At 54.9% G+C, this 18113-nt stretch overlaps 1 protein-coding gene across 8 annotated transcripts in view; it reads left to right on the plus strand.

The window, feature by feature from the left end:
• The first annotated feature begins 418 nt into the window (after positions 1-418).
• uimc1 (ubiquitin interaction motif containing 1) overlaps positions 419-18113 on the plus strand; it is a 145404-nt gene continuing 127709 nt past the window's right edge. For 7 of the 8 annotated variants that reach the window (XR_005943788.1, XR_005943789.1, XM_041193551.1 and 4 more), the window contains exons 1-2: positions 419-457; positions 563-614. Coding sequence is in view for 6 of the 8 variants with exons in the window: in XM_041193551.1 (XP_041049485.1) it covers positions 428-457; positions 563-614 (82 nt within the window). In the remaining 2 variants the exon portion in view is untranslated. The remainder of the gene's footprint in view (positions 458-562; positions 615-18113) is intronic. The other variant, XM_041193553.1, reaches the window with a different exon arrangement.

Raw genomic sequence — 18113 nt, forward strand, 5'->3', positions numbered from 1 at the left:
GGGACAGTGTCAGCGCCCGGTCACAGCAGGGACAGCGTCAGGGTCCGGGCACAGCAGGGACAGTGTCAGCGCCCGGTCACAGCAGGGACAGCGTCAGGGTCTGGGCACAGCAGGGACAGTGTCAGGGTCTGGGCACAGCAGGGACAGCGTCAGCGCCCGGTCACAGCAGGGACAGCGTCAGGGTCTGGGCACAGCAGGGACAGTGTCAGGGTCTGGGCACAGCAGAGGCAGCATCAGGGTCCGGGCACAGCAGCGTCAGGGTCTGGGCACAGCAGGGATAGGGACAGGGTCCGGGCACGATCTGTCTCTGACGGGACACATACGGCGGGGACAGTGCCCGGGCACCGTCGTTGGTTCAGGGTATTTTGTTTCCGGACGGGCGCATTTAGGGTGGGATGCTTCCTGTGACGTTACATCCGGTTTGAAGATGCGTCGGCAGAGTCGGAGGGAACAAGAGGTCAGTGCAGGGAGGGAGGGGACAGAATCTTTGGAAGGCGGTGTGCGGAGGACGGAGGGAGCAGGCAGACATACGGGAGCTGATGGATTTTCTCTCTGTTTGCAGTTGGAACCTTTGACGTCGCTGCGAGGGAATGTGTCCAGGCGGAAACTTTCACGTAGGTCCTGACTTCTAGTCCGGAATTACACTGATAAGTGGCCCCATAACACCGCAGCGCAGGCCCCCTGAATCGTCCCACACACTATCCCACAAACACCCTGAAACACCCACACACACCCCGAAACACCCACACACACCCTGAAACACGCACACACTACCCCAAACACACCCTGAAACACCCACACACTACCCCACACACACCCGAAACACCCACACACTACCCCCCACACACCCTGAAACAATCACACACTACCCCACACACACCCTGAAACACCCACACACACTACCTCACACACACCCTGAAACACCCACACACTACCCCACACACACCCTGAAACAGCCACACACTACCCCACACACACCCTGAAACAGCCACACACTACCCCGCACACGGACTGAAACACGCACACACCCTGAATCGTCCCCAACACTACCCCACACACACTGAAACACGCAGACACCCTGAATCGTCCCCAACACTACCCCACACACACCCTGAAACACGCACACACTACCCCACACACACCCTGAAACACGCACACACTACCCCACACACACCCTGAAACACCCACACACTACCCCACACACACCCTGAAACACCCACACACTACCCCACACACACCCTGAAACACCCACACACTACCCCAGGCACACCCTGAAACACCCACACACACCCTGAAACACCCACACACTACCCCACACACACCCTGAAACACCCACACACCCTGAATCGTCCCCAACACTACCCCACACACTACCCTACACACACTCTGAAACACCCACACATTACCCCAAACACACCCTGAAACACGCACACACTACCCCAAACTCAACCTGAAACACTCACACACTACCCCCACACACCCTGAAACAACCACACACTACCCCAGACACACCCTGAAACACCCACACACTACCCCACACACACCCTGAAACACCCACACACCACCCCACACCCACCCTGAAACACTCACACACTACCCCACACACACCCTGAAACACCCACACACTACCCCACACACACCCTGAAACACGCACACACTACCCCAAACACACCCTGAAACACCCACACACTACCCCACACACACCTTGAAACACCCACACACTACCCCACACACACCCTGAAACACGCACACACTACCCCAAACACACCCTGAAACACCCACACACTACCCCACACACACCCTGAAACACCCACACGCTACCCCACACACACCCTGAAACACCCACACGCTACCCCACACACATCCTGAAACACCCAAACGCTACCTCACACACACCCTGAAACATCTGTACGCTACCCCACACACACCGAAACACCCGTATGCTACCCCACAAACACCCTGAAACACCCGTAAACTACCCCACACACACCCTGAAACACCCACAGACTACCCCACACACACCCTGAAACACCCGTACACTACCCCACACACACGCTGAAACAGCCACACACTACCCCACACACACCCTGAAACAGCCACACACACTACCTCACACACACCCTGAAGCACCCACACACTACCCCACACACACCCTGAAACAGCCACACACTACCCCACACATGGACTGAAACACGCACACACCCTGAATCGTCCCCAACACTACCCCACACACACCCTGAAACACGCAGACACCCTGAATCGTCCCCAACACTACCCCACACACACCCTGAAACACGCACACACTACCCCACACACACCCTGAAACACGCACACACTACCCCACACACACCCTGAAACACCCACACACTACCCCACACACACCCTGAAACACGCACACACTACCCCACACACACCCTGAAACACGCACACACTACCCCACACACACCCTGAAACACCCACACACTACCCCACACACACCCTGAAACACCCACACACTACCCCACACACACCCTGAAACACCCACACACTAACCCACACACACCCTGAAACACCCACACACTACCCCACACACACCCTGAAACACGCACACACCCTGAATCGTCCCCAACACTACCCCACACACACCCTGTAACACGCACACACTACCCCACACACACCCTGAAACAACCACACACCCTGAATCGTCCCCAACACTACCCCACACACTACCCTACACACACTCTGAAACACCCACACACTACCCCACACGCACCCTGAAACACGCACACACTACCCCAAACACACCCTGAAACACGCACACACTACCCCAAACACACCCTGAAACACGCACACACTACCCCAAACACACCCTGAAACACGCACACACTACCCCAAACACACCCTGAAACACCCACACACTACCCCACACACAACCTGAAACAACCACACACCCTGAATCGTCCCCAACACTACCCCACACACTACCCTACACACACTCTGAAGCACCCACACATTACCCCACACACACCCTGAAACACGCACACACTACCCCAAACTCAACCTGAAACACTCACACACTACCCCCACACACCCTGAAACAACCACACACTATCTCACACACACCCTGAAACACCCACACACTACCCCACACACACCCTGAAACACCCACACACCACCCCACACACACCCTGAAACACCCACACACTACCCCACACACACCCGAAACACACACACAATACACCACACACACCCTGAAACACGCACACACTACCCCACACACACCCTGAAACACCCACACACTACCCCACACACACCCTGAAACACCCACACACTATCCCACGCACACCCAGAAACACCCGTACACTACCCCACACACACCCTGAAACAACCACACACTACCCCACACACACCCTGAAACACCCACACGCTACCCCACACACATCCTGAAACACCCAAACGCTACCTCACACACACCCTGAAACATCCGTACGCTACCCCACACACACCGAAACACCCGTACGCTACCCCACAAACACCCTGAAACACCCGTAAACTACCCCCCACACACCCTGAAACACCCACAGACTACCCCACACACACCCTGAAACACCCGTACACTACCCCACACACACGCTGAAACACCCACACACACGCTGAAACAACCACACACTACCCCACACACACCCTGAAACACCCGTAAACTACCCCACACACACCCAGAAACAACCACACACTACCCCCCACACACATCCTGAAACACCCACACGCTACCCCACACACACCCTGAAACACCCACACGCTACCCCACACACATCCTGAAACACCCAAACGCTACCTCACACACACCCTGAAACATCTGTACGCTACCCCACACACATCGAAACACCCGTACGCTACCCCACAAACATCCTGAAACACCCGTAAACTACCCCCCACACACCCTGAAACACCCACAGACTACCCCACACACACCCTGAAACACCCGTACACTACCCCACACACACGCTGAAACAGCCACACACTACCCCACACACACCCTGAAACAGCCACACACACTACCTCACACACACCCTGAAGCACCCACACACTACCCCACACACACCCTGAAACAGCCACACACTACCCCACACACACCCTGAAAGTCACACACTACCCCACACACACCCTAAAACAGCCACACACTACCCCACACATGGACTGAAACACGCACACACCCTGAATCGTCCCCAACACTACCCCACACACACCCTGAAACACGCAGACACCCTGAATCGTCCCCAACACTACCCCACACACACCCTGAAACACGCACACACTACCCCACACACACCCTGAAACACGCACACACTACCCCACACACACCCTGAAACACCCACACACTACCCCACACACACCCTGAAACACGCACACACTACCCCACACACACCCTGAAACACGCACACACTACCCCACACACACCCTGAAACACCCACACACTACCCCACACACACCCTGAAACACCCACACACTAACCCACACACACCCTGAAACACCCACACACTACCCCACACACACCCTGAAACACGCACACACCCTGAATCGTCCCCAACACTACCCCACACACACCCTGAAACACGCACACACTACCCCACACACACCCTGAAACAACCACACACCCTGAATCGTCCCCAACACTACCCCACACACTACCCTACACACACTCTGAAACACCCACACACTACCCCACACGCACCCTGAAACACGCACACACTACCCCAAACACACCCTGAAACACGCACACACTACCCCAAACACACCCTGAAACACGCACACACTACCCCAAACACACCCTGAAACACGCACACACTACCCCAAACACACCCTGAAACACCCACACACTACCCCACACACAACCTGAAACAACCACACACCCTGAATCGTCCCCAACACTACCCCACACACTACCCTACACACACTCTGAAGCACCCACACATTACCCCACACACACCCTGAAACACGCACACACTACCCCAAACTCAACCTGAAACACTCACACACTACCCCCACACACCCTGAAACAACCACACACTATCTCACACACACCCTGAAACACCCACACACTACCCCACACACACCCTGAAACACCCACACACCACCCCACACACACCCTGAAACACCCACACACTACCCCACACACACCCGAAACACACACACAATACACCACACACACCCTGAAACACGCACACACTACCCCACACACACCCTGAAACACCCACACACTACCCCACACACACCCTGAAACACCCACACACTATCCCACGCACACCCAGAAACACCCGTACACTACCCCACACACACCCTGAAACAACCACACACTACCCCACACACACCCTGAAACACCCACACGCTACCCCACACACATCCTGAAACACCCAAACGCTACCTCACACACACCCTGAAACATCCGTACGCTACCCCACACACACCGAAACACCCGTACGCTACCCCACAAACACCCTGAAACACCCATAAACTACCCCCCACACACCCTGAAACACCCACAGACTACCCCACACACACCCTGAAACACCCGTACACTACCCCACACACACGCTGAAACACGCACAGACTACCCCACACACACCCTGAAACACCCATACACTACCCCACACACACGCTGAAACAGCCACACACTACCCCACACACACCCTGAAACAGCCACACACACTACCTCACACACACCCTGAAGCACCCACACACTACCCCACACACACCCTGAAACAGCCACACAATACCCCACACACACCCTGAAACAGCCACACACTACCCCACACACACCCTGAAACAGCCACACACTACCCCACACATGGACTGAAACACGCACACACCCTGAATCGTCCCCAACACTACCCCACACACACCCTGAAACACGCAGACACCCTGAATCGTCCCCAACACTACCCCACACACACCCTAAAACACGCACACACTACCCCACACACACCCTGAAACACGCACACACTACCCCACACACACCCTGAAACACCCACACACTACCCCCCACACACCCTGAAACACCCACACACTAGCCCCCACACACCCTGAAACACCCACACACTAGCCCCCACACACCCTGAAACACCCACACACTACCCCACACACACCCTAAAACACCCGTACACTACCCCACGCACACGCTGAAACACCCGTACACTACCCCACACACACGCTGAAACAACCACACACTACCCCACACACACCCTGAAACACCTGTACACTACCCTACACACACCCAGAAACAACCACACACTACCCCACACACACCCTGAAACACCCGGACACTACCCCACACACACCCAGAAACACCCGTACACTACCCCACACACACCCTGAAACACCCGTACACTACCCGACACACACCCAGAAACAACCACACACTACCCCACACACACCCTGAAACACCCGGACACTACCCCACACACACCCAGAAACACCCGTACGCTACCCCACAAACACCCTGAAAGACCCGTAAACTACACTACACACGCCGTGAAACACCCGCACACTACCCCCCACACACCCTGAAACACCCACACACTACCCCACACACATCCTAAGACACCCACACACTACCCCACACACACCCTGAATCACCCGTACACTACCCCACACACACGCTGAAGCACCCACACACTACCCCACACACACGCTGAAACAACCACACACTACCCCACACACACCCTGAAACACCCGTACACTACCCCACACACACCCAGAAACAACCACACACTACCCCACACACACCCTGAAACACCCGTACACTACCCCACACACACCCAGAAACACCCGTACACTACCCCACACACACCCTGAAACAAACACACACTACCCCACACACACTGAAACAACCACACACTACCCCACACACACCATGAAACAACCGAAAACTACCCCACACGCACCCTGAAACAACCACACACTAACCCACACACACACTGAAACAACCACACACTACCCCACACACACCATGAAACAACCCAAAACTACACCACACACACCTTGAAAGACCCATACACTACCCCCCACACACCCTGAAACACCCGTACAATACCCCACACACAGGCTGAAACAACCGCACACTACCCCACACACACCCTGAAACACCCACACACTACCCCACACACCCTGAAGCAACCACACACTTCCCCGCACACACGTTAAAACAACCACTCACTACCCCTCACGCACACTGAAACACCCACACACTTCCCCAGACGCAAACTGAAACACCCACACACTACCCCACACACACCCTGAGACACCCGTACACTACCCCACACACACCCTGAAACACCCGTACACTACCCCACATACACCCTGAACCACCCGTACACTACTGCACACACCCTGAAACAACCACACACATCCCCACACACAGGCTGAAACAACCACTCACTAGCCCACACACAGGTTGAAACAACCACTCACTAGCCCACACACACGCTGAAATACCCACACACTACCCCATACACACAGTGAAGCACCCACACACTACCCAGCACACACCCTGAAACACACACACACTACCCCACACCCACCCTGAAACACCCACACACTACCCCACACACACGCTGAAACAACCACACACTACCACACACACACCCTGAAACACCCGTACAGTACCCCACACAAACCCTGAAACAACCACACACTAACCCACACACAGCCTGAAACACCCGTACACTACCCCACACTCACACTGAAACAACCACACACTACCCCACACACACACACACACACACACACACACACACACACACACACACACACACACACACACACACACTGAAACACCCGTTCACTACCCCACACACACCGTGAAACACCAACACACAACCCCACACACACCCTGAAACACCCGTACACTACCCCACACACACCCTGAAACACCCGTACTCTACCCCACAGACACACACTGAAACAACCACACACTCCCCCACACGCACCGTGAAACACCCACACGCACCCTGAAACACCCGCACACTACCGCACACTCACACTGAAACAACCACACACTACCCCACACACACCCTGAAACACCAGTACACTACCCCACACACATCCTGAAACACCAATACACTACCCCACACACACCCCAAAACAACCACACACTACCCCACACACCCTGAAACAACCACACACATCCCCACACACAGGCTGAAACAACCACTCACTAACTATCCCACACACAGGTCGAAACAACCACTCACTGGCCCACACACGTGCTGAAATACCCACACACTACCCCATACACACAGTGAAACACCCACACACTACCCAGCACACACCCTGAAACACACACACACTACCCCACACACACCCTGAAACACCCACACACTACCACACACACATGCTGAAACAACCACACACTACCACACACACACCCTGAAACACCCGTACAGTACCCCACACCAACCCTGAAACACCAACACACAACCCCACACACACCCTGAAACACCCGTACACTACCCCACACACACCCTGAAACACCCGTACTCTACCCCACAGACACACACTGAAACAACCACACACTCCCCCACACGCACCCTGAAACACCCGCACACTACCCCACACTCACACTGAAACAACCACACACTACCCCACACACACCCTGAAATACCAGTACACTACCCCACACACACCCTGAAACACCAGTACACTACCCCACACACACCCCAAAACAACCACACACTACCCCACAGACACCCTGAAACAACCGCACACTACCCCACACACACCCTGAAACACCCACACACTACCCCACACACCCTGAAGCAACCACACACTTCCCCGCACACACGTTAAAACAAACACTCACTACCCCTCACGCACACTGAAACACCCACACACTACCCCACACACACCCTGCAACACCCACACACTACCCAGCACACACCCTGAAACAACCACACACATCCCCACACACAGGCCGAAACAACCACTCACTAGCCCACACACAGGTTGAAACAACCACTCACTAGCCCACACACACGCTGAAATACCCACACACTACCCCATACACACAGTGAAACACCCACACACTACCCAGCACACACCCTGAAACACACACACACTACCCCACACACACCCTGAAACACCCACACACTACCCCACACACACGCTGAAACAACCACACACTACCACACACACACCCTGAAACACCCGTACAGTACCCCACACAAACCCTGAAACAACCACACACTAACCCACACACAGCCTGAAACACCCGTACACTACCCCACACTCACACTGAAACAACCACACACTACCCCCCCCCCCCACACACACACACACACACACACGCACGCACGCACGCACGCACGCACGCACGCACGCACGCACGCACACACACACACACACACACACACACACACACTGAAACACCCGTTCACTACCCCACACACACCGTGAAACACCAACACACAACCCCACACACACCCTGAAACACCCGTACACTACCCCACACACACCCTGAAACACCCGTACTCTACCCCACAGACACACACTGAAACAACCACACACTCCCCCACACGCACCCTGAAACACCCATACGCACCCTGAAACACCCGCACAATACCCCACACTCACACTGAAACAACCACACACTACCCCACACACACCCTGAAACACCTGTACACTACCCCACACACACCCTGAAACACCAGTACACTACCCCACACACACCCCAAAACAACCACACACTACCCCACAGACACCCTGAAACAACCACACACTACCCCATACACACTGAAACAGCCACACGCTACACCACACACACCCTGAAACAACCACACACTACCCCACACACAAACTGTAATGCCCACACTACCCCTCACACACCCTGAAACGTCCACACACACCCTGAAACGCCCACGTACAACCCCACACACTCCCTGAAACCCCCACACACTACCCCACTCAGGCCTTGAAACACGCGCACACTACCCCACACACATCCTTAAACACCCGCACACTACCCCACACACACCCCGAATCACCCGTACACTGCCACACACACACCTTGAAGCACCCGTACACTACCCCACACACACCTTGAAACACCCATACACTACCCCACACACACGCTGAAACACCCAGACACTACCCCACACACATGCTGAAACACCCACACACTACCCCAGAACACGCTGAAACACCCACACACTACCCCACACACACGCTGAAACACCCACACACTACCCCACACACACGCTGAAACACCCGTACACTACCCCACACACGCTGAAACACCCGTACACTCCCCCACACACGCTGAAACACCCGTACACTACCCCACACACGCTGAAACACCCGTACACTACCCCACACACGCTGAAACACCCGTACACTACCCCACACACGCTGAAACACCCGTACACTACCCCACACACGCTGAAACACCCGTACATTACCCCACACACACGCTGAAACACCCGTACACTACCACACACACACCCTGAAACAACCACACACTTCTCCACACACACCCTGAAACAATCACACACTTCCCCACACACACGCTGGGACAACCACACACTTCCCCACACACCCGCTGAAAGAACCACTCACTAACCCACACACACACTGAAACACCCACACACTACCCCGCACACAAACTGAAACAACCACTCACTAACCCACACACACCCTGAAAGAACCACACACTACCGCACACACACGCTGAAACACCAACACACTACCCCACACACACGCTGAATCAACCACTCACTATCCCACACACACGCTGAAACAACCACACACTACCGCACACACACGCTGAATCAACCACTCACTAACCCACATACACGCTGAAACAACCACACACTACCGCACACACACGCTGCAACACCTTTCCACTTCCCCACACACACCCGAAACACCCGCACACTACCACACACACACACCCTGAAACACCCGTGCACTACCCCACACACACCCTGAAACACCCGTACACTACCCCACACACACGCTGAAACACCCGTACACTACCCCACACACACGTTGAAACAACCCCACACTACCCCACACACACCCTGAAACACACACACACTACCCCACGCACACCCTGAAACACCCACACGCTACCCCACACACCCTGAAACACCCACACACTACCCCACACACACCCTGAGACACCCGTACACTACCCTACACACACCTTACAACAGCTGCACACTACCCCACATACACCCTGAACCACCCGTACACTACCCCACACACCCTGAAACAACCACACACATCCCCACACACAGGCTGAAACAACCGCTCACTAGCCCACACACAGGTTGAAACAACCACTCACTAGCCCACACAGACGCTGAAATACCCACACACTACCCCATACACACAGTGAAACACCCGTACAGTACCCCACACAAACACTGAAACAACCACACACTCCCCCACACTCACCCTGAAACACCCACACGCACCCTGAAACACCCGCACACTACCACACACGCACACTGAAACAACCACACACTACCCCACACACGCCCTGAAACACCAGTACACTACCCCACACACGCCCTGAAACACCAGTACACTACCCCACACACACCCTGAAACACCAGTACACTACCCCACACACACCCCAAAACAACCACACACTACCCCACCGACACCCTGAAACAACCACACACTACCCCATACACACTGAAACAGCCACACGCTACACCACGCACACCCTGAAACAACCACACACTACCCCACACACAAACTGTAATGCCCACGCTACCCCTCACACACCCTGAAACGCCCACACACAACCTGAAACGCCCACACACACCCTGAAACGCCCACACACACCCTGAAACGCCCACACACACCCTGAAACGCCCACACACACCCTGAAACGCCCACACACACCCTGAAACGCCCACACACACCCTGAAACGCCCACACACACCCTGAAACGCCCACACACACCCTGAAACGCCCACGTACAACCGCACACACTCCCTGAAACCCCCCCACACTACCCCACTCAGGCCTTGAAACACCCGCACACTACCCCACACACACCCCGAATCACCCGTACACTGCCAAACACACACCTTGAAGCACCCGTACACTACCCCACACACACCTTGAAACACCCGTACACTACCCCACACACACGCTTAAACATCCACACACTGCCCCAGACACACGCTGAAACACCCACACACTACCCCACACACACGCTGAAACACCCACACACTACCCCACACACACGCTGAAACACCCGTACACTACCCCACACACACGCTGAAACACCCGTACACTACCCCACACACACGCTGAAACACCCGTACACTACCCCACACACACCCTGAAACAACCACACACTTCTCCACAACACCCTGAAACAATCACACACTTCCCCACACACACGCTGGAACAACCACGCACTTCCCCACACACCCGCTGAAAGAACCACTCACTAACCCACACACACGCTGAAACAACCACACACTACCGCACACACAGGCTGAAACAACCACACACTAACCCACACACACCCTGAAAGAACCACACACTACCGCACACATACGCTGAAACACCAACACACTACCCCACAGACACGCTGAATCAACCACTCACTATCCCACACACACGCTGAAACAACCACACACTACCGCACACACACGCTGAATCAACCACTCACTAACCCACATACACGCTGAAACAACCACATACTACCGCACACACACGCTGAAACAACCACTCACTAACCCACACACACGCTGAAACACCCACACACTACTGCACACACACCCTGAAACACCCTTCCACTTCCCCACACACCCTGAAACACCCGCACACTACCGCACACACACCCTGAAACACCCGTACACTACCCCACACACACCCTGAAACACCCATACACTTCCCCACCCACACGCTGAAACACCCGTACACTACCCTACACACATGCTGAAACAACCCCACACTACCCCACACACACCCTGAAACACCCACACACTACCCCACACACACTCTGAAACACCCACACGCTACCCCACACACCCTGAAACACCCACACACCTCCCCACACACACGTTGAAATAACCACTCACTACCCCACACGCACACTGAAACACCCACACACTACCCCACACACACGCTGAAACAACCACACACTACCACACACACACCCTGAAACACCCGTACAGTACCCCACACAAACCCTGAAACAACCACACACTAACCCACACACAGCCTGAAACACCCGTACACTACCCCACACTCACACTGAAACAACCACACACTACCACACACACACACACACACACACACACACACACACACACACACACACACACACACACACACACACACACTGAAACACCCGTTCACTACCCCACACACTTTGTGAAACACCAACACACAACCCCACACACACCCTGAAACACCCGTACACTACCCCACACACACCCTGAAACACCCGTACTCTACCCTACAGACACACACTGAAACAACCACACAGTCCCTCACACGCACCCTGAAACACCAGTACACTACCCCACACACCCTGAAACACCAGTACACTACCCCACACACACCCCAAAACAACCACACACTATCCCACAGACACCCTGAAACAACCGCACACTACCCCACACACACCCTGAAACACACACACACTACCCCACACACCCTGAAGCAACCACACACTTCCCCGCACACACGTTAATACAACCACTCACTACCCCTCACGCACACTGAAACACCCACACACTACCCCAGACGCAAACTGAAACACCCACACACTACCCCACACACACCCTGAGACACCCGTACACTACCCCACACACACCCTGCAACAGCTGCGCACTACCCCACACACACCCTGAAAGACCCTTACACTACCCCACATACACCCTGAACCACTCGTACACTACTCCACACACCCTGAAACAACCACACACATCCCCACACACAGGCTGAAACAACCACTCACTAGCCCACACACAGGTTGAAACAACCACTCACTAGCCCACACACACGCTGAAACACCCACACACTACCCAGCACAGACCCTGAAACACACACACACTACCCCACACACACCCCGAAACACCCACACACTACCCCACACACACGCTGAAACAACCACACACTACCCCACACACACACACACACACCCTGAAACACCCGTACAGTACCCCACACAAACCCTGAAACAACCACACACTAACCCACACACAGCCTGAAACACCCGTACACTACCCCACACTCACACTGAAACAACCACACATTACCACACACACACACACACACACACACACACACACACACACACACACACACACACACACACACACACACACACACACACACACACACTGAAACACCCGTTCACTACCCCACACACACCGTGAAACACCAACACACAACCCCACACACACCCTGAAACACCAGTGCACTACCCCATACACACCCCAAAACAACCACACACTACCCCACAGACACCCTGAAACAACCGCACACTACCCCACACACACCCTGAAACACCCACACACTACCCCACACACCCTGAAGCAACCACACACTTCCCCGCACACACGTTAAAACAACCACTCACTACCCCTCACGCACACTGAAACACCCACACACTACCCCAGACGCAAACTGAAACACCCACACACTACCCCACACACACCCTGAGACACCCGCACACTACCCCACACACACCCTGCAACAGCTGCACACTACCCCACACACACCCTGAAACACCGTACACTACCCCACATACACCCTGAACCACCCGTACGCTACCCCACACACCCTGAAACAACCACACACATCCCCACACACAGGCTGAAACAACCACTCACTAGCCCACACACAGGTTGAAACAACCACTCACTAGCCCACACACACGCTGAAATACCCACACACTACCCCATACACACAGTGAAACACCCACACACTACCCAGCACACACCCTGAAACACACACACACTACCCCACACACACCCTGAAACACCCACACACTACCCCACACACACGCTGAAACAACCACACACTACCACACAAACACCCTGAAACACCCGTACAGTACCCCACACAAACCCTGAAACAACCACACACTACCCCACACACACACACACACACACACACACACACACACACACACACACTGAAACACCCGTTCACTACCCCACACACACCGTGAAACACCAACACACAACCCCACACACACCCTGAAACACCCGTACACTACCCCACATACACCCTGAAACACCCGTACTCTACCCCACAGACACACACTGAAACAACCACACACTCCCCCACACGCACCCTGAAACACCCACACACACCCTGAAACACCCGCACACTACCCCACTCACACTGAAACAACCACACACTACCCCACACACACCCTGAAACACCAGTACACTACCCCACACACACCCTGAAACACCAGTACACTACCCCACACACACCTTGAAACACCCGTACACTACCCCACACACACGCTGAAACACCCGTACACTACACCACACACGCTGAAACACCCGTACACTACCCCACACACACGCTGAAACACCCGTACACTACCCCACACACACCCTGAAACACCCGCACACTACCCCACACACACCCTGAAACACCCGTACACTACCCCACACACACGCTGAAACACCCGTACACTACCCCACACACACGTTGAAACAACCCCACACTACCCCACACACACCCTGAAACACACACACACTACCCCACGCACACCCTGAAACACCCACACGCTACCCCACACACCCTGAAACACCCACACACTACCCCACACACACCCTGAAACACCAGTACACTACCCCACACACACCCTGAGACACCCGTACACTACCCCACACACACCCTGCAACAGCTGCACACTACCCCACATACACCCTGAACCACCCGTACACTACCCCACACACCCTGAAACAACCACACACATCCCCACACACAGGCTGAAACAACCACTCACTAGCCCACACAGAGGTTGAAACAACCACTCACTAGCCCACACACACGCTGAAATACCCACACACTACCCCATACACACAGTGAAACACCCGTACAGTACCCCACACAAACCCTGAAACAACCACACACTAACCCACACACACCCTGAAACACCCGTACACTACCCCACACACACCCTGAAACACCCGTACTCTACCCCACAGACACACACTGAAACAACCACACACTCCCCCACACGCACCCTGAAACACCCACACGCACCCTGAAACACCTGCACACTACCCCACACTCACACTGAAACAACCACACACTACCCCACACACACCCTGAAACACCAGTACACTACCCCACACACACCCTGAAACACCAGTACACTACCCCACACACACCCCAAAACAACCACACACTACCCCACAGACACCCTGAAACAACCACACACTACCCCATACACACTGAAACAGCCACACACTGCACCACACGCACCCTGAAACGCCCACACGCACCCTGAAACGCCCACACGCACCCTGAAACGCCCACACGCACCCTGAAACGCCCACACGCACCCTGAAACGCCCACACGCACCCTGAAACGCCCACACGCACCCTGAAACGCCCACACGCACCCTGAAACGCCCACACGCACCCTGAAACGCCCACACGCACCCTGAAACGCCCACACGCACCCTGAAACGCCCACACACACCCTGAAACGCCCACACACACCCTGAAACGCCCACGTACAACCCCACACACTCCCTGAAACCCCCACACACTACCTCACTCAGGCCTTGAAACACGCGCACACTACCCCTCGCACATCCTTAAACACCCGCACACTATCCCACACACACCCCGAATCACCCGTACACTGCCACACACACACCTTGAAGCACCCGTACACTACCCCACACACACCCTGAAACACCAGTACACTACCCCACACACATCCCGAAACAACCACACACTACCCCACAGACACCCTGAAACAACCACACACTACCCCATACACACTGAAACAGCCACACGCTACACCTCACACACCCTGAAACAACCACACACTACCCCACACACAAACTGTAATGCCCACACTACCCCTCACACACCCTGAAACGCCCACACACACCCTGAAACGCCCACGTACAACCCCACACACTCCCTGAAACCCCCATTCACTACCCCACTCAGGCCTTGAAACACACGCACACTACCCCACACACATCCTTAAACACCCGCACACTATCCCACACACACCCCGAATCACCCGTACACTGCCACACACACACACCTTGAAACACCCGTACACTACCCCACACAGACGCTGAAACAACCCCATACTACCCCACACACACCCTGAAACACCCACACACTGCCCCACACACACCCTGAAACACCCACACGCTAACCCACACACCCTGAAACACCCACACACTTCCCCACCCACACGTTGAAATAACCACTCACTACCCCACACTCAAACTGAAACACCCACACACTACCCCACACACGCCCTGAAACACCCGTACATAACCCCACACACACCCTGCAACACCTGCACACTACGCCACACACACCCTGAAACACCCGTACACTACTCCACACACCCTGAAACAACGACACACTTCCCCACACACATGCTGAAACAACCTCTCACTAGCCCACACACAGGCTGAAACAACCACACACTACCCCACACACACCCTGAAACACCCGTACAGTACCCCACACAAACCCGGAAACAACCACACACTACCCCACACACAAACTGAAATACCCACACACTAGCCCACACACACCCTGAAACAACCACACGCTACCCCACACACACGCACTGAAACACCCGTACACTAACCCACAGACACACACTGAAATAACCACACACTCCCCCACACACACCCTGAAACGCCCACACACACCCTGAAACGCCCACACACACCCTGAAACGCCCACACACACCCTGAAACGCCCACACACACCCTGAAACGCCCACACACACCCTGAAACGCCCACGCCCAACCCCACACACACCCTGAAACCCCCACACTCTACCCCACTTAGGCCTTGAAACTCACGCACACTACCACAAACACACCCTGAAACAACCACACATTACCCCATACACACTGAAACAGCCACACGCT

Source organism: Carcharodon carcharias, chromosome 8, assembly GCF_017639515.1.
Source record: "Carcharodon carcharias isolate sCarCar2 chromosome 8, sCarCar2.pri, whole genome shotgun sequence".
In the NCBI taxonomy this organism is placed as follows: domain Eukaryota; kingdom Metazoa; phylum Chordata; class Chondrichthyes; order Lamniformes; family Lamnidae; genus Carcharodon; species Carcharodon carcharias.